We start from the raw sequence: 22,471 nt of genomic DNA on the forward strand, positions 1-22,471 counted from the left end.
GCGGGGCGGGGCCTCGCCCTAATGGCGGCGGCGGCGGCGGCTCTGCGGAGCGCGCGGCCGTAGCGGGAGCTCATGAATATTGAGGAGAGGTGATGAATATTCATGTCGTAGCGCCCGGGGGGCGGGGCTAGGGCGGGCGGCGGCGGCGGGGCCGGGGCCGGGGCGGCCGCGCTCATGGCGGGCGGCGGCGGCGGCGGGCGGTAGGTCCGGGGGCCGCGGTGGAGGAGGGAAGGCGGCGGCGGCGGCGGCGGCGGCGGCGGCGGGGGGGGCGGGACGGCTCCGGCCGGGGGCTGCTGCTGCTGCTGGCCGCGGGCTGGGCGCGGCTGCGGCCCGAGCCCCGGCGGGCCCGGGCGGCGGCTCCCGGCGCGGGCGGCGGCCGCAGGCAGCTCCCCGCGCCCTGCCGCCCGCCGCCAGGCCTCGGCCCCAGGTCGACCTGCTGTTCCTGCGGCGGTTCCTGAGGATCCAGGCCGTCTTGTTCCCCACATGGCTCTCCCCGAACGTGCTGATGTTCCTGACCCTGCTCTGCGTTGCCTTGCTGGGTAAGCTCGGGCGCGGGGAGGTGGAGGAGGTGGTGGTGGTGGTGGAGGTGGTGGGACCCGGTGTGTCACCTTCCTGCTGGACTGCCCTCCGACACCGACACCGCTCCGCCCTGCTGCCGCAGCCCTTCTCGGTGTTTTCTTGTCTCCTCCAGAGCAGCTGCTTATTTACCAGGTCGGTGTGATCCCCAGCCAGTACTACGAGGTCCTGGGGAACAAGGACTTCTCCGGTTTCAAAACACTGACCGCCGTTGCTCTGACTCTGATCGTAGTCAACTCCACGGTAAAACAGGCCAGAGGCGCCCTCGCCTTGGGAGGGGAGGCTGGGGAGGGCCGGGGGGACCCCTCTGGAAACGGGGAGGTGCTGTCCCCGGAGGAGGGGAAGGGGAAAGCTGCCAGTGGTTCCTGGCAGGACCCCTTTGCTGAGGGATCTAGGTCTGCTCTTGCCCCGTTCGGTAGCTGCGTAAGGGGATGGGTCAGCTGAGCAAACTGCTCGTTTTTCTCATTTTGGGAAGTGCGTGTTCTCCTGGCTCATTCCTTCCCATTTGTCTCCCTCATTCCAGCTAAAAAGCTTCGACCAGTTTATCTGCAACCAGATGTACGTGAGCTGGAGGAAATCCCTCACCGAATACCTCCACAACTGCTACTTCCAGGGCCAGGTCTACTACAGCCTGCACGTGCTGCGTGAGGACATCGATAACCCGTAGGCTGCCTGCGGCTTCTTTCGGCCTCTTTCTTGGCTTCTCCTGAGCTGCTTCTCGCCTTTTCTTGACCCCTCTGTGTCTCTGGGTAGGGGCTTGAGCCCTAGAAGCTTTTTCCACCTAGGCACAAATATTCTTGTCTGCCGTTGGTGGTACTTGGCAAGGCTGTACAGGGTGCTGCCACAGCTAATGGTCATGATGATTTCACGGGGCAGTAAGCGCTGATATTTTTGTTATAAGAAAAATGGAGTCTCAGCAGAACAGGGATCTAGCAATTGGTACAAAATGCACAGTCTGCAAAATCAACCTTCGTCGCTCTTTGACTTCGCAAAGGGCCTGGCTGGAGTCAGAGAGTGCTGCCTCTCTGCCATCACCCAGCAAGTGTACTCAGCAGCCCCTGTTGTTCATTTTGAACTTCAGCCAGCAGTCTCCAGCTGAACGCAGTTTTGTTTAGTTGTTTTTTAGTGGTTTCAGTAGCTTGTGGGGAAAGCTAGGAGCTATGTCCAAGAAGAGCTTTGTTTTGCACTGGACAAGAGCTGCATTTCCTCTTTCCTGTTCCCAGGGAGGAAATTTCAGAGGTGACTTGAAAATTGAGAGAAGGAGGAGGAGCATTCAGTCCCTCCTATTCAAGCCCACACTGAGAGCCCCTTCTCACACTGTCCAGTTACTGCAGGGCTGCTCATCTACCCGGGCTATGTAGCAAAAGCTGAACACCTCCCTTCCTTGCAACAGCATGCTGACCCTGGCCTTTTGGCCTGTTTTTGCGCACAGGACACTGCTGTCATAGTTACAGAGTTTGAAAGATTAAAGATTCTCTGTTAGACATGATGTGAGAGGTTGAGAGTGGTATCTTTCTCTCCAGAGCTAAGAAAAGGCTATTATTAAATACTCGATGAAAAACTAGAAACCAGGGAAAAGTTCCTCCAAGTTACGTGGCGTTATACGGCTGTGTTGAGTCCCTGTGCTCCGTTTCCCTGCAGGGGACACTTGTGGTCTAGTCCCATTCACTGCGTTGGTGCCATCTCCCAGGGAGGTGACCAAGGCTAGGGTCACTGACAGAAATGTCCGTCTTACGGGGACTCCTAACTGTTGCCGATAGTAGTGACTTGAAGAAACTGAAACAGCTGCTGGGCTGCTGCTCCCCAGTGCTCTTGGCTGCCAGTCCTTGCCCCTGCATCATACAACTCGGTGGTTTGTGTGGCTGTGCAGTGAACTGGAGCAGAATATGTCATACTGCCACACCTTTTTTTGTGTCTATGTCATTTTTCAGTCAGATCTGTTCCCTGGCTGCTTATGCTTTCCCAGCACTGAGATGTGGCCAGGCTAAGACCAAGCAGCTGGGTGCAGGGCAAACAGCAGGTGAGGAAAGGGTTCAGCTTGGCTCAAGCACTCCTGCCAAATGAGAAATACAGCCTCAGTGATGCTGATGCACTTTCCAGCAACCACCAGAGTTACTTCCAACCTCATGAAAAGGTGATAGTATTTTGCAGTAGGCCAGAGTTACAAGGACGGGCGGAAAAGCTGTGCCTGTCATCAAGACAACCAGTGCTTCCCAGGCAGTGCAGCACATTGGCCAAGGCCAGAAGCTACTGCACACGCGTCTTTTCCTTTGGTTGGGGGAAGGGGAGGACAGAGGCCCCTCACCATGTGACGATGCTGCTCAGGTTTATTTTTAACCAGGGAATGTGTTCAGAATATGCAGTTAAATGTATGAGATAGACCCAGTTATCTGCTTTGCAGCAATGGAGCCAGCTCTTCTGACCTTAGAGCAGACTAAATATATGAGATAGTTGCAGAATATTTTTCATTACACCTTGCTTCTGCTCAAACATCCAGCCTTATTGTTTAGTGGTGTTTTTGCTGCATCTGCAAAAATTCTTATCTTAGGATTTCTTTATGAGAATTGTTTCCCTGCACCAGGCAGTGACAGCATGAACTAAGAGCAATGAAGTGACTTCCTGTTAGGCAGTGCAAACCAAACTGGGTGACACAGTGCTCTGTGTCATCCTTGTTTCCCTTTCAGAGGAAAAGACGAGTGGATTTTGAGTGATATCCAAATACTTGTGGCTCCTAGCAGGACATCTGAGTTGATGTTTATATGTTGTCATTGCATATTGCTTAATAGTTCATAGAAAGTAATATCTCTGCTGTGAATCTATAGTCTGAGTTAATTTATAACTTGATGGGAACAGTTATAAACAGTCCAATAAAAGCAAAAATAAAGCTCTTTTTTTTTTTTTGACTCATAAAGTCAGTGAGATGGGAGATGTCCCCAGAAAAAGACAGATTTTTTCCTTGCTGGACTCTGTAGCATTTACAGTTGAGGCCTTGTTGCCTAGCTCAGTGCATCAGAAGTCAAAGCTGTTATTCATGTGCTCTGGACAGATCAGGCAGGGAGGGACTGACTATGTTACAATCCTTTGTAGTTATCCCAAGCTCATCTCTTGCTAAGCAGAGTGGCAAAGGTTGGGCTCCAAGAGTCTGTCACGCACATGCTGGCTTGGTGCACTGCTGCCTGCTCTTGTAGGGTGGGGGTAGGTAAAAGCACTGTCTCCTTTGTAGCCAAGGGACCAAGGCGTGTTCTGTGCAGAATGGAGGGACCAGCTACCTGCTGGAAGGGTGGCTTTGACAGAGGAGATTGCAAATATCCAACAGTTGGCTAAGGACTGGCTTGCACTGTAACCAGCCTCGCTAGCTCTGGTACCTGGGATGCAACACCAGCCGCCAGTGTTTTTGGTAATATGGAGAGGATCCAGGAGAGGAGTAAGAGACAAGGATGCAGATACCTTTAGCACGTTGCAGGACAGGAATCTTGAGAGTGGAACAAGGGATTAATACAAGGAAGGAGGCGAAGGTAATGGAAGGAGCTGTTCTGCCTGTATATTAGAGAGGCCCTGGGGTGAGTCCTTCTGGGCCATGGAAATTGTCCCTGGGGGTGGGGGCATGGCAGTCATAGCTGCAGGTCCTTCCTATGCCAGCTGGTTTGCCACTCTCTCCTAAATGCAGGCAGCAAAACAGCTTGGCTTGTGCCCTACTGGGGAGTTAGAACATCCTGCACTGACTGGCTCTCACTCCTGAGCTTTAACAGTGTCCATGCCTCTTTGTGTTGAGCAGAGACCAGCGCATCAGCCAGGATGTGGAGAGGTTCTGCAGGCAGCTCAGCTCCATGGCAAGCAAGCTCATCATCTCGCCCTTCACACTGGCCTACTACACATACCAGTGCTTCCACAGGTAAGAACCCATTCTGGCTCTGCTTTCATGCCTCTGACCTGTACCCTCTTTTGAGGCCTGGCACTCACATAATTCCCCATATTAGTGCTTGTGCACGTGGGTGGGGTGTCTCTGACTGCATGCCGATGGACCTTTTGCCCCAGGGATGCTGGAATATGTGGTGTTGACTCCGTAGCCTCTGTGAGAGGGAAGAGAGGTGGCAGTTGAGGGCTCTGACTTCTCAAGCCCAGGGCTGCTAGAATAACGTTTTGCTTGGGTTGTTAGCTGACCTCTCTTTCTCCTCCCCTGCAGCACAGGCTGGATAGGCCCAGTGAGCATCTTTGGATATTTTGTCATTGGGACAGTTGTTAACAAAGTGCTGATGAGCCCAATAGTGTCAAAACTTGTGCAGCAGGAAAAGCTGGAGGGGGATTTCAGGTGAGTTGTAGCATAGCAGCATTCTCACTGGTAACTCCTGCAAGAGCTCCATTTTCTTCCCTGTTCAGTGCTCTGTGTGCATCTACTTCTTTATGGCTTTCCTGGTCCTCGCACTCGGTCAGTTGCCTGCCAGCACAGGGAGACTTGCCTGCTCAATGTTGCCCCAACATCAGAGTCCCAAGCCCCAGCCACCCCTTTCACTGCCCTGTGTTGTGTTAGGCAGTGCCCTTGGTTCAGTTTCCTGGTTGACACTGCTGCTCTTTGACTGCTCACTGCTGCTGCTGTTGCCTCTGCTGATGTATTGGATGTGCTGGAGAAAACTGCACATGGAGCATCCTTGGGCGTAGATGCAAGTTCACTGACAGAACCACTGACAAGAAACCAGACGAGTTTCTGGTTCGTTACTTCATGAATGTGAATACCTAAAATGGCACAATCTTTCCATCACTTTCCATCAGCCAACTCGTCTCCACCTCTTTCCCTGCAGGGTTGGATGGGTGTGTGGCAGGGACTAGCCTGCTTTCTCTGGAGCTCAGGGCATCCTGGGATAGCAGCAGAAGGTGGCCTGGCACAGGGAGGCAGACTGAGTGCCCAAAAAGGAAGAGATGTCTGAGGGCTGAGGAAATATGAACAGAGAGCAGGTTTTTGAGTGAGGTGCACCACTGAGCTGGCCCAGAATGATGGCATGGTGTGCTAAGTCTTGTTCAGCACCTTTTGAGCCTGTTGAACATTTCTGTCAAGAGATATGTCAGAGCAGTGCTCTCACTGATACAAGATGAGTGTCTTTTCGTGAGGATGCTGGCTACGTAATTCACTGGGTAGTTGTGCGTGATCCTTATGCTTTTTTTGGGTTGTCCAGGTTCAAGCATATGCAGATTCGTGTCAATGCAGAACCGGCTGCTTTCTACAGGTGAGTGGTGGGCATGTTCATTTCTTTATGTGCTCCTGGAGATCCTGCCAGCTTGGAGCATCCTTCTGTAGTCATGTGTTCCAGGGGAGTCGGAGTCCTTTTGCTGCTGCCTGAGCTTTCCTGTTCCCTCCATCCTGCTGCAGCCACAGGTCCTCTGCAGGGTCATTCAGCCTCCTCTCCCTGCCACTGTTTCCCAGTGTGATAACCCACATTTCTTCTGTGGATATGCCAGGCCATTGTCTTGCCTCCTTACTGCTGCTTGCTTTTCTTGCTCAGTCTTCGCCTGACCCTCCCAATGTTTTATTGGTGCTATTTACATCTGGCTGTTACTGAGGCTTGCAGAGCTGAGTGTGCTGTCTAGAGCCCAGCAGCACCTCATTGCTCAGCAGTGCCCTGAAGTCTGCTGAGTTATTCTTTGGAGCTTTATGGTACTGCACAGATAAGGCTCGAATCCAGAAAAAGGGCCACAGTTTTACTGTGATTTATGTTGGGGTGCCCTGTAGGGCAGAGTCTTCTCTCATCTCTCCTGAGGCATCTGCAGGTGGCATGTATGTTGTGGAATCACACTTCCTCCAGGAATTTAAGAAAGCACTGTCTGCCTTGTATCTGGCTTTTCCTGGCTGCGATCTGTATTTGGCTCTTTAATGGCATCATGATCGAGCACTTCCAAGTGCTGCAGTGTTGTTCCCAAGGTAGTTTGATTCAAAATCACTGATATAATAGAGATTTAAACTGACAAGCAGGAAACTTTGATCTTAATAACTGAAATCAATCTTGTTTTGCATTAGGAAGTCTTAGTTTCTTCTTTGTGGGCTGGCTGATTCTTATTGGTTGGTGCTGATTTTCATTAATCAGGAAGATACTCTAATAACTTGCATGTATTTAAGTTGTAGTACTTTTCCTCACATTTTTGAAGCTTCTTATTTTATTATTAAGTAAGAAACAGAAAATGAATTATTATACTAGAAAATGGGGTTTATTGCTTTAGCTTTATACATTTCAGTAGTTGAAAAGCTTTGGTGGGAAATCAGAATTTAATTAAAATGCACAAACCCAGCTATTTTTCTCTGTATGTATCTTAATTAAAATTTTTATAAGGGTTATATTCCTGGAAATCTGTGAAAGGAGGAGGACTTGATGAATGGATGTGACTGGTTTTGATTGCCTGCCTTCCCTGGCTTGTAGAAGTTGTTAAAGTTTGTCCTCTTGTACTTGTCAAACCATAGATTGTTTCAGTAAAGGAAGAACCAAAACCTGAGTGTTGTTTCTTTGTTTCTTATCTTTTGGCAAACTTACCTTGGAAGTGAACTGAATGTGAGGAAAAGATAACAGCAACAAACAGTCTCTCTGGAAAAGAAATAACTGCTACCTAATACTGGTTTTGCACTTCAGCCGAAACCTCTGATCCCCAGTGCCTTGCCTGTAACTCCTCTTGTTGAAGGCTTTGTCCTTCTTTGAATGTTCAGCAGCAGAGATTACTGCTCAGTACTTAACGAAATGGGTATCACAAGCTGAAGAGCAATAACAGATGCCTAACTGAATTCTCAATGGATTTATTTTTTCAGAAAGAAAATGTATTTATCTAAGAATTAAGAATCTTTAAAATCTTAATTTTTTGTATTTATGTGAATCCTGGTTTTTGTCTCCTTAGGCCCTAGTGATTTCCTAGTTGTGTTAACAGCGGGAGTGTGCACGGGTGCTAGGCACAGGTGTATGGCAGGGTGGTACTGGCCGTGGCTGCAGTGGGAATTGCACGGAGCTCTGCCTACGTTTTGCCACCTGAGGGCAGCCCAGCCCTTGCGAATGAGCAGGAGGCGCTACCCTGCTTCGCTGAGGAGGTGGCTGAGAGCTGGGATCCCACTCGTGCTGTGTGTTCGGTGGCGGTGGGGGGAGAGGGCAGGGCTGCTGGCACTGCAGGCAGCAAGGTTGTGGGAGCATCACCTCCAGTTCGGGTGGTGGAGACACCTGGTGATCTCTGTTGGAGAGCTCCTGGCAAAGGAGGATCACCCAGGCTGGTGGCTGTGCCCCTTCAGGGCTCAGGCTGTGAGGAGGGAGAGGACATGGATGTCCTGGGCTGGGGAAGGGGAACAGGCAGCCTGCAGCTCCCGGCCATGCAGGTGGTGTTGGCCAGCCTTCGCCTCCGTACTCCCCTCTTTTTTTCTGGCCCTAGCTGTGTGGCCATGCTCTGCCCCCTCTTCCAACCAAGTTCTGCTGAGAAAGTGTGTGTAGCCTTGGCTGTGCTCTACTCAAGGGCTGGCTTTCAGTTCCTGCTCAAAAAGGCTGTTACTTGAAAACGATGGGGCAGGCTCTTTCCAGGTCTCAGTCCTAAAGACCTGTGCTTTAACCCCATCATGGTGGTCCCAGGAAGTCTGTGACATGTTTCAATCTTATTTTATAGGGCTGGGCGAGTGGAGCACGTACGCACAGACCGCAGGCTGCAGAACCTGCTGCAGACCCAAAGAGAGCTGATAGGGAAGGAGCTCTGGCTGTACAGTGAGTGGGGAGTTTGGGGGGGTTAACTGGGGCATGTGGTAGCTCCATTGTGGTGGTCTGCAGGCTTGGGAACCTCATGCTAGAGGAGCAGTGCTGGATCATCCTTTTCTACCTCTTTCCCTCGAGGCTTGCTGGTGCATGAAGGCCCTGAGAGTGAATGGAGGGTGCTCCCTGCCCTCTTGAATGGGAATCCAGTTGTGAAAAAAGCCTGGTAGAAAGAAAAGCTGTAGAAGAACCAGCTAAGTCTGAGAAACCAAGCTCAAAAGAGAGGAATATGCAGGAATCTGCACTCTTTGTGGGGCAGGCGTTCAGTAGTCATGAAGAGGAGGGAGAACATTCAGTGTATGAGGTTGGGAGCTCTACAAAGTTGTCCTATAGAGCCTGTCCCTTGAGCGTAGTTGCCACCTGAAAAACTCTTTTATCCTATGGTCACTGGGTCCAGGTTTGTGGGATAAATAACTGATGTCAAGACAAATCTTCCTTATCTCACCATCGTGGTGAGCTTCTGAGCACTGTAAGAGGAGAAGAGCCCTGCATGCGGGTATCTCTGTGGGAGTTTGGGGGCTTAAGTCTGCCTCTCTGGTGCTTTAAGGCAGACTTTGTGACCAGATCTTTCTTTCTGCCTCTCTGCTCAGTATGTGACTTTACCCCCTGCTTCTTGAAGTCAGCTGGGCCCTGAAGAGTAGAAAAAAGTAGGCAAAGTGGCTCTCGTGTCCTCTCATGGTGCCCGAGCTGTGTGTCTGGGTGATGTTTGCCCACTATACTGCCTTCCCTAGGGAGTTCTTTGCTTGGCAAGTGAGTTTGCACACTGGTGCTTGTGGTCTCCTGTGAGATGAGTTCTTCTGCATGGGAGCATTAGGAAGGGCTGAGGCAGGGCATGGGTCTTCCTCTGACTGGGCTCATGAGCTGCACTTGAGCCTGGGTGGGACAAAGGTTCTCCCCTCCATCTCACTGTCTCCTCTTGATATGCTTCTGCCCAGTTGGGATCAATACCTTTGACTACCTGGGCAGCATCCTGAGTTACGTGGTCATTGCCATTCCCATCTTTTCTGGGGTGTACGGTGACCTCAGTCCAACAGAGCTCAGCGCACTCGTCAGCAAGGTGAGTTAAGGATGATCTCCCAGACTGGTCCAGGAAAGAAGTGTGCTCTGTGGGTTGTGTTTATTACCTGTGCAGATTACCCCAATGCCAGACATGAGCCAGCCCTGAGGCTCATGTTTGTGTGTTCATGCAGCTGGACTCCATAATGGAGAGTGAGCAGGTGCTTAGGGTGAAGGTTTCATGTTGGGCTAGTGGCAGTAGGGCTGGCTGACCTGCACTGAGTGACCTCCAGGGTAGACTGTCCTTGCCCATGGTGGTGTGGAAATGGGAGCTTGGAGCCAGCTAGTGTATGATTAACTTGGGGATGAGAATTATCAAGGACTCATCTGCATAAGTGTTTCCTATTCACACCTCTGCTGTGTAAAAATGGAAAGTCAAAAAGCTTTGGCTTTCAGTGGTGGTTTTGGGCAACTCGACCCGCACTGTGCTGCAGATTTGGGTTCTCCTGTGGCTGCTGCCCATGGGGAGCCTGCAAGGCTGAGCTCACATTTGCCTGGCAAACTGCTGGACAGGAGCCTTCACAACCTGACTTGTTTCTAATTATTCAAAACTGCAGTGGAGAATACAGAGCTGAAAATAGCTCAGCTGGCATTGCAAGCTGAGGGTCTGTGCTCTGAAGCATGTACAGCCCCAGGGCAGAGCTAGTGGGATGAATCTGCATGACCCTGGGGAAAGCATGCTGGGCCCAGGGCTGGTCAGGGCCAGTCCTGCGGTGGTGGGGAGCAGGACATGCAGGCACTCTGAGAACAGCATCCTGTGATGGGTGGGAGATGTGTCCCTCTGGCCAGAACTGCTGTGCTGGGCAGGGAAGCCCTGCTCAGTCTTCTGAATATGGCCATCTTCTTTTCTCCCACTGCCATGGGAGACTTCTCCATCTCTCCTTCCTCCTGCTGGGATGGCTGAGCTGGCCAGATGTCTGACCTCCTCACAGCTGTGGAGGAAGGGGTGGTGTCCCAGCCCAGCTCCAATCTTTGCTCTGGTTTATGATTTCCCCCCCCAGAATGCCTTTGTTTCCATCTACCTCATCGGCTGCTTCAGCCAGCTCATAGATCTCTCTGCCACCATGACCGATGTAGCTGGCTACACGCACAGGTGAGCTTGTCTGCAGGCAGCTGTGTGCAGGAGTGGAGAGTGTGGGATAGACTTCATTGCATAGATCTGTGCTAAATACTTAAAAAAACACAGTTACTTTTAAGTGAGCATTGACAACAGTGAGTGCTGTGAGGAGGGAGGGCTGCTGAAGTTGTCCTGGGCACTCATACAACCTCTTGTTTGCCCAGGATTGGGGAGCTGCAGGAAACCCTGCTGAGCCTTGGTAGGAAAAAAAATGCTAACTACTCGGAAGCCAAAGACAGCTGGGACTTGGACAGGTGAGTCTCTCGTCAGCAATTTGCTGGCTTGCAGCTGCGTGCCAGTGTGTGGGACCAACACTGGATGGAGGTGGCCCTTAGTGTCACAGCCCATTGCATGTAGTTAGCTGGAGCAGGTAGTTCTGTGCTCACTGTGACCTGTCATTCCCGGGGTGCGTGGGACAGAGCTACTATCACAGAGACACAGGATGTCTAAGGTGCAGGGAAGGCATCTGATCTTTGCCAGCCTCAGCATGATCACTTACCCCCAGATCTCTCCTCCTCTCTTGGTGGTGGCCCAGCAGCTATGCTGGGGAGGACCCAGTGCCAGGAGACACAGCTTTCCTTCTGGAGCGAGTGACGCTCTCAGTGCCATCTTCTGGCAAGCTGCTCATCAAGGACCTGAGCCTCAGGATCTCACAAGGGAACAGCGTGATGATTGTGGGGAACACTGGCACTGGGAAGACATCTCTCTTGAGGGTCCTCGGAGGACTCTGGGAAAGCACACAGGGTAAGAACTATCACTCTGTGGCACCCTCTTGGTTGGCCAGAGTACTGAGTTGAGAAGGTGGCAGTGTGGGGTTGCAAGGCCAGTGCTACTTGTGATGGTAAATGCGTCACAAGTGCATTTCAGCAACCACTCCTCTGTATTGTATGCTCTGCTCTGACTCTCCTTGCTTTACTGTATTGCAGATCTGCCTTTTTGGAGGCATTTTTGGCTAATTCTCAAGGTTCTCTATCACAGGACTGCACAGCGGGTGGTGGGGAGTTGCTGGCTGGATGTTGCAGGCTTGGCCTGAGTGTGTCTCTGTGCAGGGAACGTCGAGATGCTGACCTGCTTTGGCCCCCATGGAGTCATGTTCCTGCCTCAGAGGCCATTCTTCACTGATGGAAGCCTGCGTGAGCAGGTGAGCTGGGGGCCAGCTCCACAGGGAGCTCAGCTGGGAATTCTCACAGCTCCTGACCGGGGGCCATGTCGAGCCGCCGCAAACCTTTGGGCTGCGGAGAGGCTGGCAAGAGGGGAGATGCATGTGGCTGCTTCTTCCCTCGTGCGTGAGTTTGGCCACCACTGTGGCATCTTTGGTGAACTATGTGTCCAGCTCCCTCTGACATGGCTCATTTTGCTCCCTTAACCAGGTGATCTATCCTCTGAAGGAGATCTATCCAGTTTCAGGTGTGTAGAAGTTCATCAAAGCAATTAACCAACCCTGCTATCTCAGCTGTCACTGTCCTGTGCCCAAACCAGTTTCTCTCCTACTATGTTCCATCAAGAATACTAATCCATTTCACTTTTGTTGCTCTCAGCATTTCCTTAGAAAATTTAACTTTCTGTAGCTTAAGATCAGCTTTGTGTTCCTTCCATCTCAAGGAGACTATATCATCTTGGTAGTATGAGGTCAAGGTGGCTGTACCCTGCATGCTGTGCTGCACCGTGGTATATGTTGAGGCACCTTGCTGCTTTCTGAACTTGCGGCTGGGTTATATCTCATCTGTCTGGCACAGCCTGCCTTTGGGCAAGCCATGCTTGCCTTTATCTCATTTTCCATTCACCTGCATCTTTAACTGTTCCTTTACTTCAAATGGTGTCCTGGGGACTTGCATACTATTGTGGTCAGACAGGGATCCTTTCTCTCCCCTGCCCCCTTCCCAAGCCAGAGATCATACATTGGATCAGAAGCTGCTGCAGTTATCCAGGTTTAAGTTTCTCTCTGAGTGAAGCAATGCTACATGCTGCTTTAAACATTTCTGAGTTGCAGCCTCAGAGAGAACGAGCTGCAGCCATCAGATAGATATTCATGTGCCTCTTCAGTAGCTTCAGAGGGGCCTATGGCAAATGCACAGCCCTTTTGCTTGGCTTCCACAGCTGATGACTGCACTAGCTCAGGTGTCTGTTCTGCTCACCAGCAGGCTCATCCTAGCCCTGAGTTTTTTCTGTCCTATGTGGGGTCCTTCTGCTGGCTGTTACCCATGCTCTGATCCTGCAACTCCAACACCTGCAGTGTGCAAAGCAGCCAGGCATAAGATGGTGGCTGATAGGCAGGGCCTTGGCAAATGAAGTCTGGAACCCTGTGTTCTGGCTGTGCCTTTCTGTGGCCATGGACTGAGCCAGATGCGTCTATGGAGCCTAACCTGCTGTCATGTTGCTTGCAGACATGGTTACCATATTTAAGGAAGGTCAGTCTTTGGGAGCTCTCTGTGGGCTCAGGACCTGAGATATTAATTGGTTGAGACAGCTACACCAGACACACAAAACCCATTCACCAAAACTTACAGGGAAAATGGGGATGCTCCTACCCCCTGCTATGGCCTCAATACATTTTGCCTGTGCTGATGCACTTTCTTCCCTAGGGTCTGCAGATGATGAGAGGATTGTTCGGTTCCTGGAGCTGGCAGGGCTGGTGAGTCCCTAGCAGAGTTGCTCTGTTCTTGCCTGATGTTACCAAGGTAGGGGCAGAAGGGACAAGGTGTTGAAGCAGCAGAGCATAGCCGTGTGCTGCACACGTGAGGGAATTGTTTGCACCTGGGACCAGCCTGTCCGCAGAAACAGCAGGAGACAGGGGATAGCAGAGCAACTTCAGATCAAGTAGGAAAAGGGACAGTAGTGGGGAGGAGGTGGTTATGCCCTGGGCTGTGTCTGCTGTGGGCTGCCAGGGCTGGGGCTATGTTCACAAGTCTCTGCTGTGCTCTTTGCAGTCTGATTTGCTGGCAAGGGCTGGGGGACTGGACCAGCAGGTGGACTGGAACTGGTAAGAGAACTCACTGTCTGGCTGAACTTGAATAATCCCTCTGGGTGGGAACGTTTCTAAGCAGATGACCATTGCTGCTGGACTTGTGACTATCTTCTGTGCCCAGATGTGCCATGCGGGTGATGGGCACATTGCAAGGGCAAAGGCTTCATGCCCCAAGCCTCAGCATCAACATCACCAGCCACACTGTTCTCAAGGCAATCAACAGTGATCAGGGGTGCACAGCCAGTCCCATGTTGCATCTGAGAGCCTGGCCTGGAAGGGAACTGCCCTGAGAGTGCGTGTGTGTGTAGGGGGGGAGCAGAGTGGGACACACAGGGACAGTTGCTTGCTGTGGTCTCTGACATCAGTAACCATAAGCTCTTCAGCAAATGAGCTCTGTTCATGGAGGGAGATTCTGAATGCTGACCCTGCTGCAGGTATGATGTCCTGTCCCCAGGGGAGATGCAGAGGCTCTCATTTGTACGGCTCTTCTACCTCCAGCCCAGATACGCAGGTGAGTGACCGACCACAGGCTGAAGAGACAAGCGAGGCTTTTGGCGTAAAAAGAAACTGTTACAAAGACGGCTCATGAATGCCTTTCTCCTTTGCCAGGAACATGCTTGGTCTTCATCACGATTTTAGGCAGAGTAGCACACAGAGGATTTAGAGGTGAAAACATTTTGTGGTGTGTGTGGAGGGAGGTGAATCAAGAGGCTGTGTAAAACATTCTGCTGTTATGCAGCTAGGAGTTAGCGTTCCTTATCCAGCTCTGATGATACCTGAAGCAGCACCACCTCAGCTTGCTCACTGGTTGCCATGTAAGGAAGCATGCATCCTAGTGAGCATGGTGTTAGCTGCCACTTCTGAAACTTGTGAACCCTGTGGGGTTCTGAAAACAATTTGCCCTGAGAAATTTAGTTATAACACAGCAAAAGAAGATAGTGGTAGAAGCAGTTCTGAGACATCACAAAAGCAGCTTCTCTTTGTAGATGGGTCTAATTCTTCTGCACACATAGATGGCTAGTGACTGCTGCAGGGTCAGGGGAGAGAGATTGCTGAAGTCAGCCTGGAGGCCTTATGGGCCAAGGTAGATGTGTGTGCCAGTAACCAGAGCCAGTGTTAGGAGCACTTAGCCACATTTAAGTATATCTCTTCCCCTAAAGTCTGCAGTACTGCTGTGTGCTGTCCTGACAGAAGGAAGTCGTGGATCAAAAACTAGCAGTTGTAGAAATGATGTAAAACAAATTAAATTTATCTGCTCCAGGTCTATAGTATTTTTCCTTGGGAGGAAGCTGCCACAGGCTGTCCTGGCTCCTGCATGTAGGGTCCTAGCCAGAGGAGTGAACAGGCTGCAGTTCAGCCAGAGGCTGTGGCCCACATCGTTTCCCTCACAGGACCTGGGAAGGTCACGTCTTGGCTTTCACAACCAAGGGGATAAGTCAGTGGCTGGCAGCCACTGAGGGAGATGCATGAGGTGAACTGTACTGTGTGGGTGGATTTGAAGGCTTGTGGAGAAGGCTGGCTTTCCCAGTTAGCTAAGAGCAGCTATGTCAGAGGTAAACAGAGGACCTTAGGCTTCTCCTTACTTACCTTCTACAGTTGTTGTTGGTGAGCTCTGGTTAGTATGTGCAATGTTCTCAGCAACTGCTACTCTCCTTCCTGGGGTGGGGAAGAGATTACAGGCTGGAGGGACTGAGCTTTGTGGGGCTTACAGCTTTTCTCTCAGTGCTAGATGAAGCCACCAGTGCCCTGACAGAAGAGGTGGAGCATGAACTGTACCGTATGTGCCTTCAGCTGGGCATGACACTGGTCAGCGTGGGACACAGAGCCAGCCTGGAAAAGGTGAGATGGAGAGGTAGCACAAGCCTCCCAGCTAGTGGTGAGACAGGGCAGACAGCAGTGGTCCCTGATGAGCAGAGAGGAGTGGGTGAGGCTGGGGAACCTTAATAGAGGTGGACATGCCCTTACAGAGACCTCTCAGTTGTTGTGTTTCTAAATTGCAGTTCCACAGCTGGATTTTGAAACTTCATGGGGAGGGAAGATGGGAGCTCACACGATGCGAGAAGATGAAGCGCCTCCCAGATGGAGAAGGATGCTGAAAAACATGCCCTAGTCTGACCAGCTGCAGAACCTACACACCCTTGGGAAAGCTCTGAGTAGCAGATGTGGAGCTGCAGAGCCAGCAGCTATCAACAAGGAATCAGTTCAGTGCAAGACCATTTCTGGATTTTGCTGATGGGACCCAAGGCTAAGTCTGAGTTCATTGTGGGGTTTTGCCATGAGCAGACAAGTCAATCTTACCTTTTTCCCTGCCTGCCCTTCCCTCCTCTCTGCTTCTCAAGGGGGAAGGGGCTGAGCACTAGGCTGCAGAAAGAAGACACCACCTCTTGGGGCTGGTAGAAGCAGTGGGCACCGCTACCTCTACTTGTCCAGGGGGCAGTGTTGCACGACTGGGATGCAGTCTGCTGCTCCCCTCAGTGACCTTGGCTCTTTGGTATGCAGCTCTACAGGACAGCCTTCAGTACCACTACCCGTAGTTGTCAAAGACACGTTCTAAGGTGGGGGAGATGCTAGTAGAGAGAAGGGCATACTTCTGCTTTCCTTATGACATGCTGTTACCGGTCAAAGGAACATTTTTGTATTAAAATCTGGGGCCTGTTAGCCAAAGACTTACGGAGAAGAGTCAGTGTATTTCAATCAGGCTGCTGTATGTTGTCCTTCTGCTGTTTGTTTTGGAGGAAAGGCTTTCAGTTTGGCAGTGGTCTCAGACTAGACTATTGCTGAAAAGCAAAGCAAGGGTAGGAGTAATATATATATCCAGGGCTGGGCACTATATCCTGCCCTCTTCCTCAATCCACAGATACTATAAGGCACAAAGAGCCTCAAGGAGGGCTTTTGGCCCTCTGCTTTTTGGGGGAGAAAATGTCTATGTTGCATCAAAATCTCTCCTATCTCATGCATGCGTGCAAAGGGTTTGAGTGTCTCTGTGTCGTGGAGAGTTTAGCTTGAGACTCTGCAGTGGAGATTCAGTCTGTGTGTCACTTACTGAGCACCAGTAGCCCAGTGACGTTTCTAGGCCTGGCCCCAATTTGGCAGGGAAGGGAGAGAAGGTGGCTGCAGGGAGAGCCAAGCTAGCAGCTCCTCTGCCCCTGCACTAGGCACTTGTGTCCCTCTATGATCTGCTGCACAGCTTCATGGTCATCTAGGGTAGTTAGGTCCCCAAGTTCACTGGCCTTGTCCTCCACAATCTTCCTTAGCACCCGACGCATAATCTTCCCAGAGCGTGTCTTGGGCAGCCTGCGTGTGACCTGCAACAGTAAACAGCAGAGGTAAGGCTAAGGGAAAGAGAAGTTGGCCAGACTGCAGGGGTGGGTGCTGGACAAGCCTGCAGGTGTTACCTGAATGTATTCTGGAGCTGCATACTTAGCAATCTTCTTTGAGATCAGCTCTCGTAGCTCAGCAGTAAGAGCCTCCTGTGTGTAGCCGCTGTCCTTCTTGAGCACAACAAATACGTAGGCTCCTGGCAGAAGGATCCACATTACTGACTGCCACGCACCATGTGTTCCTGCAAGGCTATGTGGGCCTAGTGCCAGGAGAGATGCCTCTCTGCTGGTTAGCCTCAGGGAATGCTTTGCAGCCTCAGCTGCAAGTGCTTTTGGCCACAGAGCTACTTCCTTGTTGCTTCTGCCTTACAGAAAGCAGAACTAGCCTCATACGTAGGTTGTGATTGCTGTGAACCCCCCCCCCCCGGCCACCCCGCTCCATAATGTGCTGTATCATGGGGGTGTGTATGAGAGTGCCACTTGCCACTGCAGGACATAATCCAGGGGAGAGGGATTTCAGGAGCAAGAAAGCAAGTTCCTCACCTTCTCCCTTGATCTCATGTGGGTAGCCGATCACAGCAGACTCTGCCACTGCCGCGTGGTGATTCTGAAACAGAACAGGGCTGCGGCTCAGTTCAGCACTCTCAGCAGGCTAGCTGCTGCCTAGGAACTGCCGTAGTTATGCCAGAAGGACAGGGAAGGGCCTGAGATGGCCTCTGTCCTTTCCCCTTCCTGCTGCAGTCTCTGTCTCTGACCTCTTTTAAGCAGGTTTCTAGACCCTGTTGTGTGCTTTTGGGTTGCTCCAGCAAGCATTGTAACCTTTACTGGCTCACAGATGCACCCTGGTATCCCAGGGATGGGGAAGGGGCTTGCCTGCCACTAGAGGTCCCTTCCAACCTTACTGATGCCATGATTCACCTGGGATTCACTCATAAACTTTATCAGACTCTGTCCCTCCCTTGCTGCAGAGACCAGGGAGATGTATGGGACCAGCTGAGCTAAATGTCTTGAACTCAGCACTAAACAAGTTGGACCTGGCAGAGGAAGGAGGGAGTTTAGTGCTGGGCATAGCACAGCAATGGTCTCCCTAAGCATAGTGCAGGGGGGCCTTCCTAAGCAGAAGGAAGAGCCTAACCCTTGCTGAAGTGGTGGCAATAGTGTCAGGACTGTGGTACGCAGAGGGAAGAGTGCGGGCGAAGAGCCAGAAAGGGAGGGAAGCTGTTCCCAGACGCAGACAGTGGTCCGCCCTGCTCCCTGCCACTGAAGCAGCAGAATGTTTTTGGCCTGCTGCTTCAAGGACGCTTCTCTTGAGTGCCACCAGTGCTATGTCGCTGCCCCCTCAGACTGCATTACCGCTGATCTACAGTTCTTACCACAACGTCCTCCACCTCTGCAGTGCCCAGCCGGTGCCCGCTGATGTTGATGATGTCATCCAGCCGTCCGGTCAGCTGGTAATAGCCCTCACTGGTACGGTAAACACCATCTCCAGTGAAGAAAAACCCTGCAGTAGCCAGAGCCATCAGTCATTTGTCGCGCTGAGCATGAGCAGTTCCCTGCTTCCTTCTCTTGCTCATTCCAGGACGTAGCCAACCCCCTTCTGTGCTCAGTCGGCACAAGGGCTTGCGCGCTCTGCTCCTTCCTCTCAGACGCTCGGTGTGAAGGTGCCTGCCTCCCTTGCTAGTGTTTTGCCTCAGTACTTGCTGCACCCTAATTCTATTGGAAATTCCTAATTCTCTTGGCTGATGCTAGACCTTCCTCATCACTGTAAGCCTTGCATCTTGCCCTAGCACAGCACCCTGTGGTCCTGTTACTTCTGTCTTTGCCTTCGTGTTGGGATGCCCATACTCTTGGGTTTGCTCAGTGCCTTGGGATGGATGGCAGGAGCTTACAGGATTTGCAAGATAGAAGCATCGAGAGGCTTCTGCCTTGCTCAGGGTTTTGTTTCTAGGGGCAGAGGGAAAAATCCACTCTCCTAAAAGAGTACGTGTCCCAGTGGGGAAGGTGGGTTAGAAAGGCCCATTCCCATGGTAGTACTGGAGTTGAGGCATGGTGAGTTGGAGAGCCTCAGCACAGGCTGAAAGCCTGTGGAAGAGTAAAGCAGCAAGGCCAGCTCCCCTGAGTGCTGCCTCTGGGCAGAAGACCAGCATGCAGGCTGAACCCAGCCCAGCACCCCATCCGTGACCTGCCTCTCATTTTCCTTACCTGGATAAGGAGTCAGGTAGGTTTCCACAAATCTCTTGTGATCATTGTAAATGGTCCGTGCCATACCTGGCCAGGCCTGTGAGATGCAGAGGGCTCCAGAGATATCGTTTTCCAGAAGGACATTCCCCTGTAAGATAGTTAGCCTTTTTAATAACGGTGACTGAGGATAACTGGAGTGTTCAGCCGTCGCCCTGCAACAACCCCCTGTCAAAATGCCAGGGAAAACGGAGAGGAGAGTCCTGTGTACCCAGCATCAAGCTGCAGACCCTGTCTGCCCAGAGAGCTCTGCAACCAACTGCCTGCTATTCTGGGATGCACAGCACCTCCAGCTAGAAGCCCAGCTACCTCAGTAGGGCCTTGACTCCTCTTTCTTTGAGTACCAGTAACTTGTTTTAGCTAGAGCTGCTGGCATAGTTAAATGTAGCTGAGGAGCTTGAAAGCTGGCTAGGGAGCATTAGCAGAGTGTGTCGTTTCAGTAAAGAACAGTCTAGAAAAAAGCAATTTCTGCACCAGTTGGAAGATGTTGCTACCAGTGTCACTATTGATCCCATTCCAGTAAAGAAGGTTGCTGGCTAACGGAGGCGAGAAGGAAAGACGCACCTGTAGCTCTCCACTCCCTTGAGCAACTACAGGCTCCAAGTTAGTGGGGGAAAGTGGGCCAGCGTCTGAGCTGCAGGTTATTAAAGTACCTTATCGTCCAGGAGGCAGGGGTTGATCCCAAAAAAGGGTCTCATGGCCATGCCTGGAAGGATCTCATCTCCAGGATTAGAAGGACGGGGTGAGATGCAGATGCCTCCCGTTTCTGAAACGAACAAGAACACGATGCTCACCGAAGCCAGGGAGAGAAGAAAGCCAGGTAATACTACTGAGACATCAGCCTTCACCTTGAACCTCTGCTGGGCTGCATGCTGGGCCTGGGTTTGCTGGCGACAAAGCCACTTTGCCAGAGAGCTGAGAAAGACTCTTCGTAGGAGAATGATCCTGCTTATTTACTTCAGCAGCGATCTGCTCCCTAGAGTCCACTGCCCCATGTTTCGCTGGGTTAGTTTTAAAGACCATTTATCTCTATCACATTTTGATGCCCATGACCTTTTGTCCTATGAGATTTGCTCACACAGGTGTGTCAGTAACAACCACTCCCTCTCGGCCAACAAAACAGCAGCTTACTCCTAAAGCTTGGAAGAAAAGCAGCTGGCCGTGCCTGGAACAAAGGGCTTTATGCATCTTACCAGTTTGCCACCATGTGTCCACTATCGGGCACCGTGCCTCGCCAACCACATGGAAGTACCACTCCCACGCCTCCTTGTTGATAGGTTCCCCCACTGCAAGGGGAAAGGCAGAGGGACAGAGCTGAAAGGCCAGGTCCAAACTAAAGCAAGGCAGAGCCACCCTTGCAACAAACTGCTACTGCTGTAATGGCCTCTCCCCATTTTCTGCTGCACTTGGCAGAGGCAGAGGACAAGAGGAGAGGTCTTCTCGACAAAACAGCCTTCTCCCGGCTGTTCTGCTCCAAGAGCAGCACAACCCAATGCCCAGGTCCAACCTAAGGATTTGCTGATCCAGCCCAGTGCTTACCTGAGCCAAGAACCTTGAGAGAAGAGCGATCATATTTCTTCACCCATTCATCACCATATCTCAGGAGCAAGCGGATAGCAGTGGGCGCCCCGTAGAACTGATTAATTTTTAACCTCTCTACTGTTTCCCAATAGCGTCCTGGAATGAAAACAGGGCCAGTAAGCACCTGCACAGGTTCCTCCAGCCTGAGCCCAAGACAGTGGGAGAGGAGGTGACAGGAGGGGCTCTCTAGCGGTACATGGACCTGGAGCCAAGCTAATTTCCCCAAGGCAGAATAGAAGCAGTCCAAGAGCAGCAGTAGTCTCTTTCCTTCCACATGACCTAGCTTCACTGCTCTCCCCGCTGCAGGGAGGGACAGGGAGAAACTGCATCATCCATGGAGAAACAACAGTAACTTCCCAACAAGACAGACTCGTCTAGCAGCTCTGCCTGCTCCCTCTCCACAGGGCACAGTCCATAGTCTCCACAAAACCGTTCTAGCGCGAGAGTCTCACAGCAGCAGACCCAGTGATCCCCGTGAAGTGGCATCCAGGCCTTCCTCCTCATGCCATTCTGCGTGGCACAGACACAAAACCTTGCCTGGCATCAGAGCAGTCAGCTCCTTGCCTGCTGCAGTTCTTGCAAGGTGCTGCTGCATTTCCTTGCTGCCACCGGTTGCCTTCTCACTCACCTGGGTTGGGATGGACAGGAGTGCTCTCAAAAAGGACTGTAGTGCCACCATTGCAGAGGGGACCGTAGACCACATAGCTGTGCCCGGTGATCCAGCCAATGTCTGCCACACAACCAAAGACGTCCCCATGTTGGTAGTCAAACACATACTGAACAAGAGAGGACAGACAGTGAGTGATGTAGCCTGGATGCAGGCCCTTCCCTCCTGCCAAGGAGGACAACCAAGACCAGTGTATCCTCCCAGCTCTAGCGCTATTGCTCACTGCATCCCTCTGCCTTCCCACCACCTCCAGCAGTGGCACCTTGTCCCTGCAGAGGTTTTTTTTTTTTTTTTTTTTTTTTTTTTTTTTAATGTTATCAATAAATAAATAAAGGTGCTTTATGAATGTGCAAGGGAAGAGCAATACGCTTTTTAAAAGTCCCAGGCAAATTTGCTCTTTTCCTTGGAGGAAAGCTACAGTATTTCTTTCTTTCCTCTGATGTCCAGATACAGCTAACTCAAACGCTTTTACAGCACGAAAACTGGAGAACTGTCAGGGTGAGGAGGGTTCCTCTGTACCCACAGGACCGCATGGAAGGAAAGGAATTGTAGGCATGGGCAATGTCGTGGAGGATGCCTGTGAGCACCTGCAGACACTGCTGGACTCCAAACCCTGTGTAACCACTCAGGAAAACCCTGAGCTCAGCAGCGGAGCACTGAGGCAGCAAACGGAGCTACCGGTGGGACAGACTATGCCACAGGGCCATTACGCAGCCAGCAGTACGAACCCCTTGAGCACACCTCTTCAGGCAGGATGTTGTGGAAGAGAAAGGAAAAGGACCTACAGTGGTCAGTGGAGCTGCTCAGGGGACAGACAACGAGAACAGACAGCAGTTAAGCCAACCTGATAAGGGCTATTCCTGATCGCCACTGAGGGACTCTTGAGACAGATGCCCAGGGTTTCCCGTGCCTTTGCCTCTCACCCTCCCTGCTGGCGTGAGCAGCTCTGACCTCTTGTCCAGCCCTCAGGCTGTCCCTGGACTACACGACCAAGCCGGCTCTTTCCACCTCACCTGCTATGTGCAACCCACGTGCTGCTGCTCCCATTTTATGAGAAGACCGATTTTATGAGAGGTTAGAGCCCTCCCTCAGCCTGGAGCCACCCCAGCTGCCCGCTGGAGCTGACACCTCTCTGCCTCCACTGGGTGAGCCCGGCAGGGAGCAGAACATGCTGTTGTTTCCACTGCCACATGT

At 51.7% G+C, this 22,471-nt stretch overlaps 2 protein-coding genes across 6 annotated transcripts in view; one reads left to right on the top strand and one right to left on the bottom strand.

Annotated features, from left to right (window-relative positions):
- On the top strand, nucleotides 1-16,141 carry ABCD4 (ATP binding cassette subfamily D member 4). 5 transcript variants are annotated; one of them, XM_062576951.1, is made up of 19 exons: nucleotides 1-89; nucleotides 415-539; nucleotides 692-819; nucleotides 1,100-1,239; nucleotides 4,352-4,468; nucleotides 4,760-4,885; nucleotides 5,745-5,795; nucleotides 8,194-8,288; nucleotides 9,269-9,390; nucleotides 10,391-10,482; nucleotides 10,671-10,760; nucleotides 11,012-11,250; nucleotides 11,556-11,647; nucleotides 11,877-11,913; nucleotides 13,089-13,138; nucleotides 13,434-13,486; nucleotides 13,906-13,982; nucleotides 15,195-15,310; nucleotides 15,472-16,141. In XM_062576951.1, exons 1-19 carry the CDS (start codon nucleotides 73-75, stop codon nucleotides 15,565-15,567), a joined length of 1,863 nt encoding a protein of 620 aa, XP_062432935.1. In that variant the 5' UTR covers nucleotides 1-72; the 3' UTR covers nucleotides 15,568-16,141. The 5 variants fall into 5 exon arrangements, with proteins under 5 accessions (XP_062432935.1, XP_062432934.1, XP_062432936.1 ...); XM_062576950.1 differs by lacking the exon at nucleotides 1-89 and adding an exon at nucleotides 152-200; XM_062576952.1 differs by lacking the exon at nucleotides 1-89 and adding an exon at nucleotides 152-200 and having other exon boundaries at nucleotides 11,042-11,250.
- Nucleotides 14,053-22,471, bottom strand: part of LOC134141050 (acetyl-coenzyme A synthetase 2-like, mitochondrial) — a 15,521-nt gene continuing 7,102 nt past the window's right edge. Inside the window, exons 6-14 of the mRNA XM_062576949.1 lie at nucleotides 21,239-21,386; nucleotides 20,569-20,706; nucleotides 20,223-20,315; nucleotides 19,683-19,795; nucleotides 18,994-19,120; nucleotides 18,165-18,292; nucleotides 17,335-17,398; nucleotides 16,867-16,988; nucleotides 14,053-16,776 (exon numbers count right to left, since the gene is read on the bottom strand). Coding sequence (XP_062432933.1) covers nucleotides 16,600-16,776; nucleotides 16,867-16,988; nucleotides 17,335-17,398; nucleotides 18,165-18,292; nucleotides 18,994-19,120; nucleotides 19,683-19,795; nucleotides 20,223-20,315; nucleotides 20,569-20,706; nucleotides 21,239-21,386 — 1,110 coding nt within the window. The 3' untranslated portion in view covers nucleotides 14,053-16,599. The remainder of the gene's footprint in view (nucleotides 16,777-16,866; nucleotides 16,989-17,334; nucleotides 17,399-18,164; nucleotides 18,293-18,993; nucleotides 19,121-19,682; nucleotides 19,796-20,222; nucleotides 20,316-20,568; nucleotides 20,707-21,238; nucleotides 21,387-22,471) is intronic.

This window comes from Rhea pennata, chromosome 5, assembly GCF_028389875.1.
Source record: "Rhea pennata isolate bPtePen1 chromosome 5, bPtePen1.pri, whole genome shotgun sequence".
Lineage (NCBI taxonomy): Eukaryota > Metazoa > Chordata > Aves > Rheiformes > Rheidae > Rhea > Rhea pennata.

What these genes read in the sequence shown, in the direction of transcription:
- ABCD4 (XM_062576950.1), top strand. Translation starts at nt 175, where the DNA reads ATGGCGGGCGGCGGCGGCGGCGGGCG. An exon ending in GGCGGCGGCGGCGGCGGGCG is followed by an intron (nt 201 to 414) that starts GTAGGTCCGGGG and finishes GCCCGCCGCCAG; the next exon opens with GCCTCGGCCCCAGGTCGACC. An exon ending in ACAGAGCCAGCCTGGAAAAG is followed by an intron (nt 15,311 to 15,471) that starts GTGAGATGGAGA and finishes TCTAAATTGCAG; the next exon opens with TTCCACAGCTGGATTTTGAA.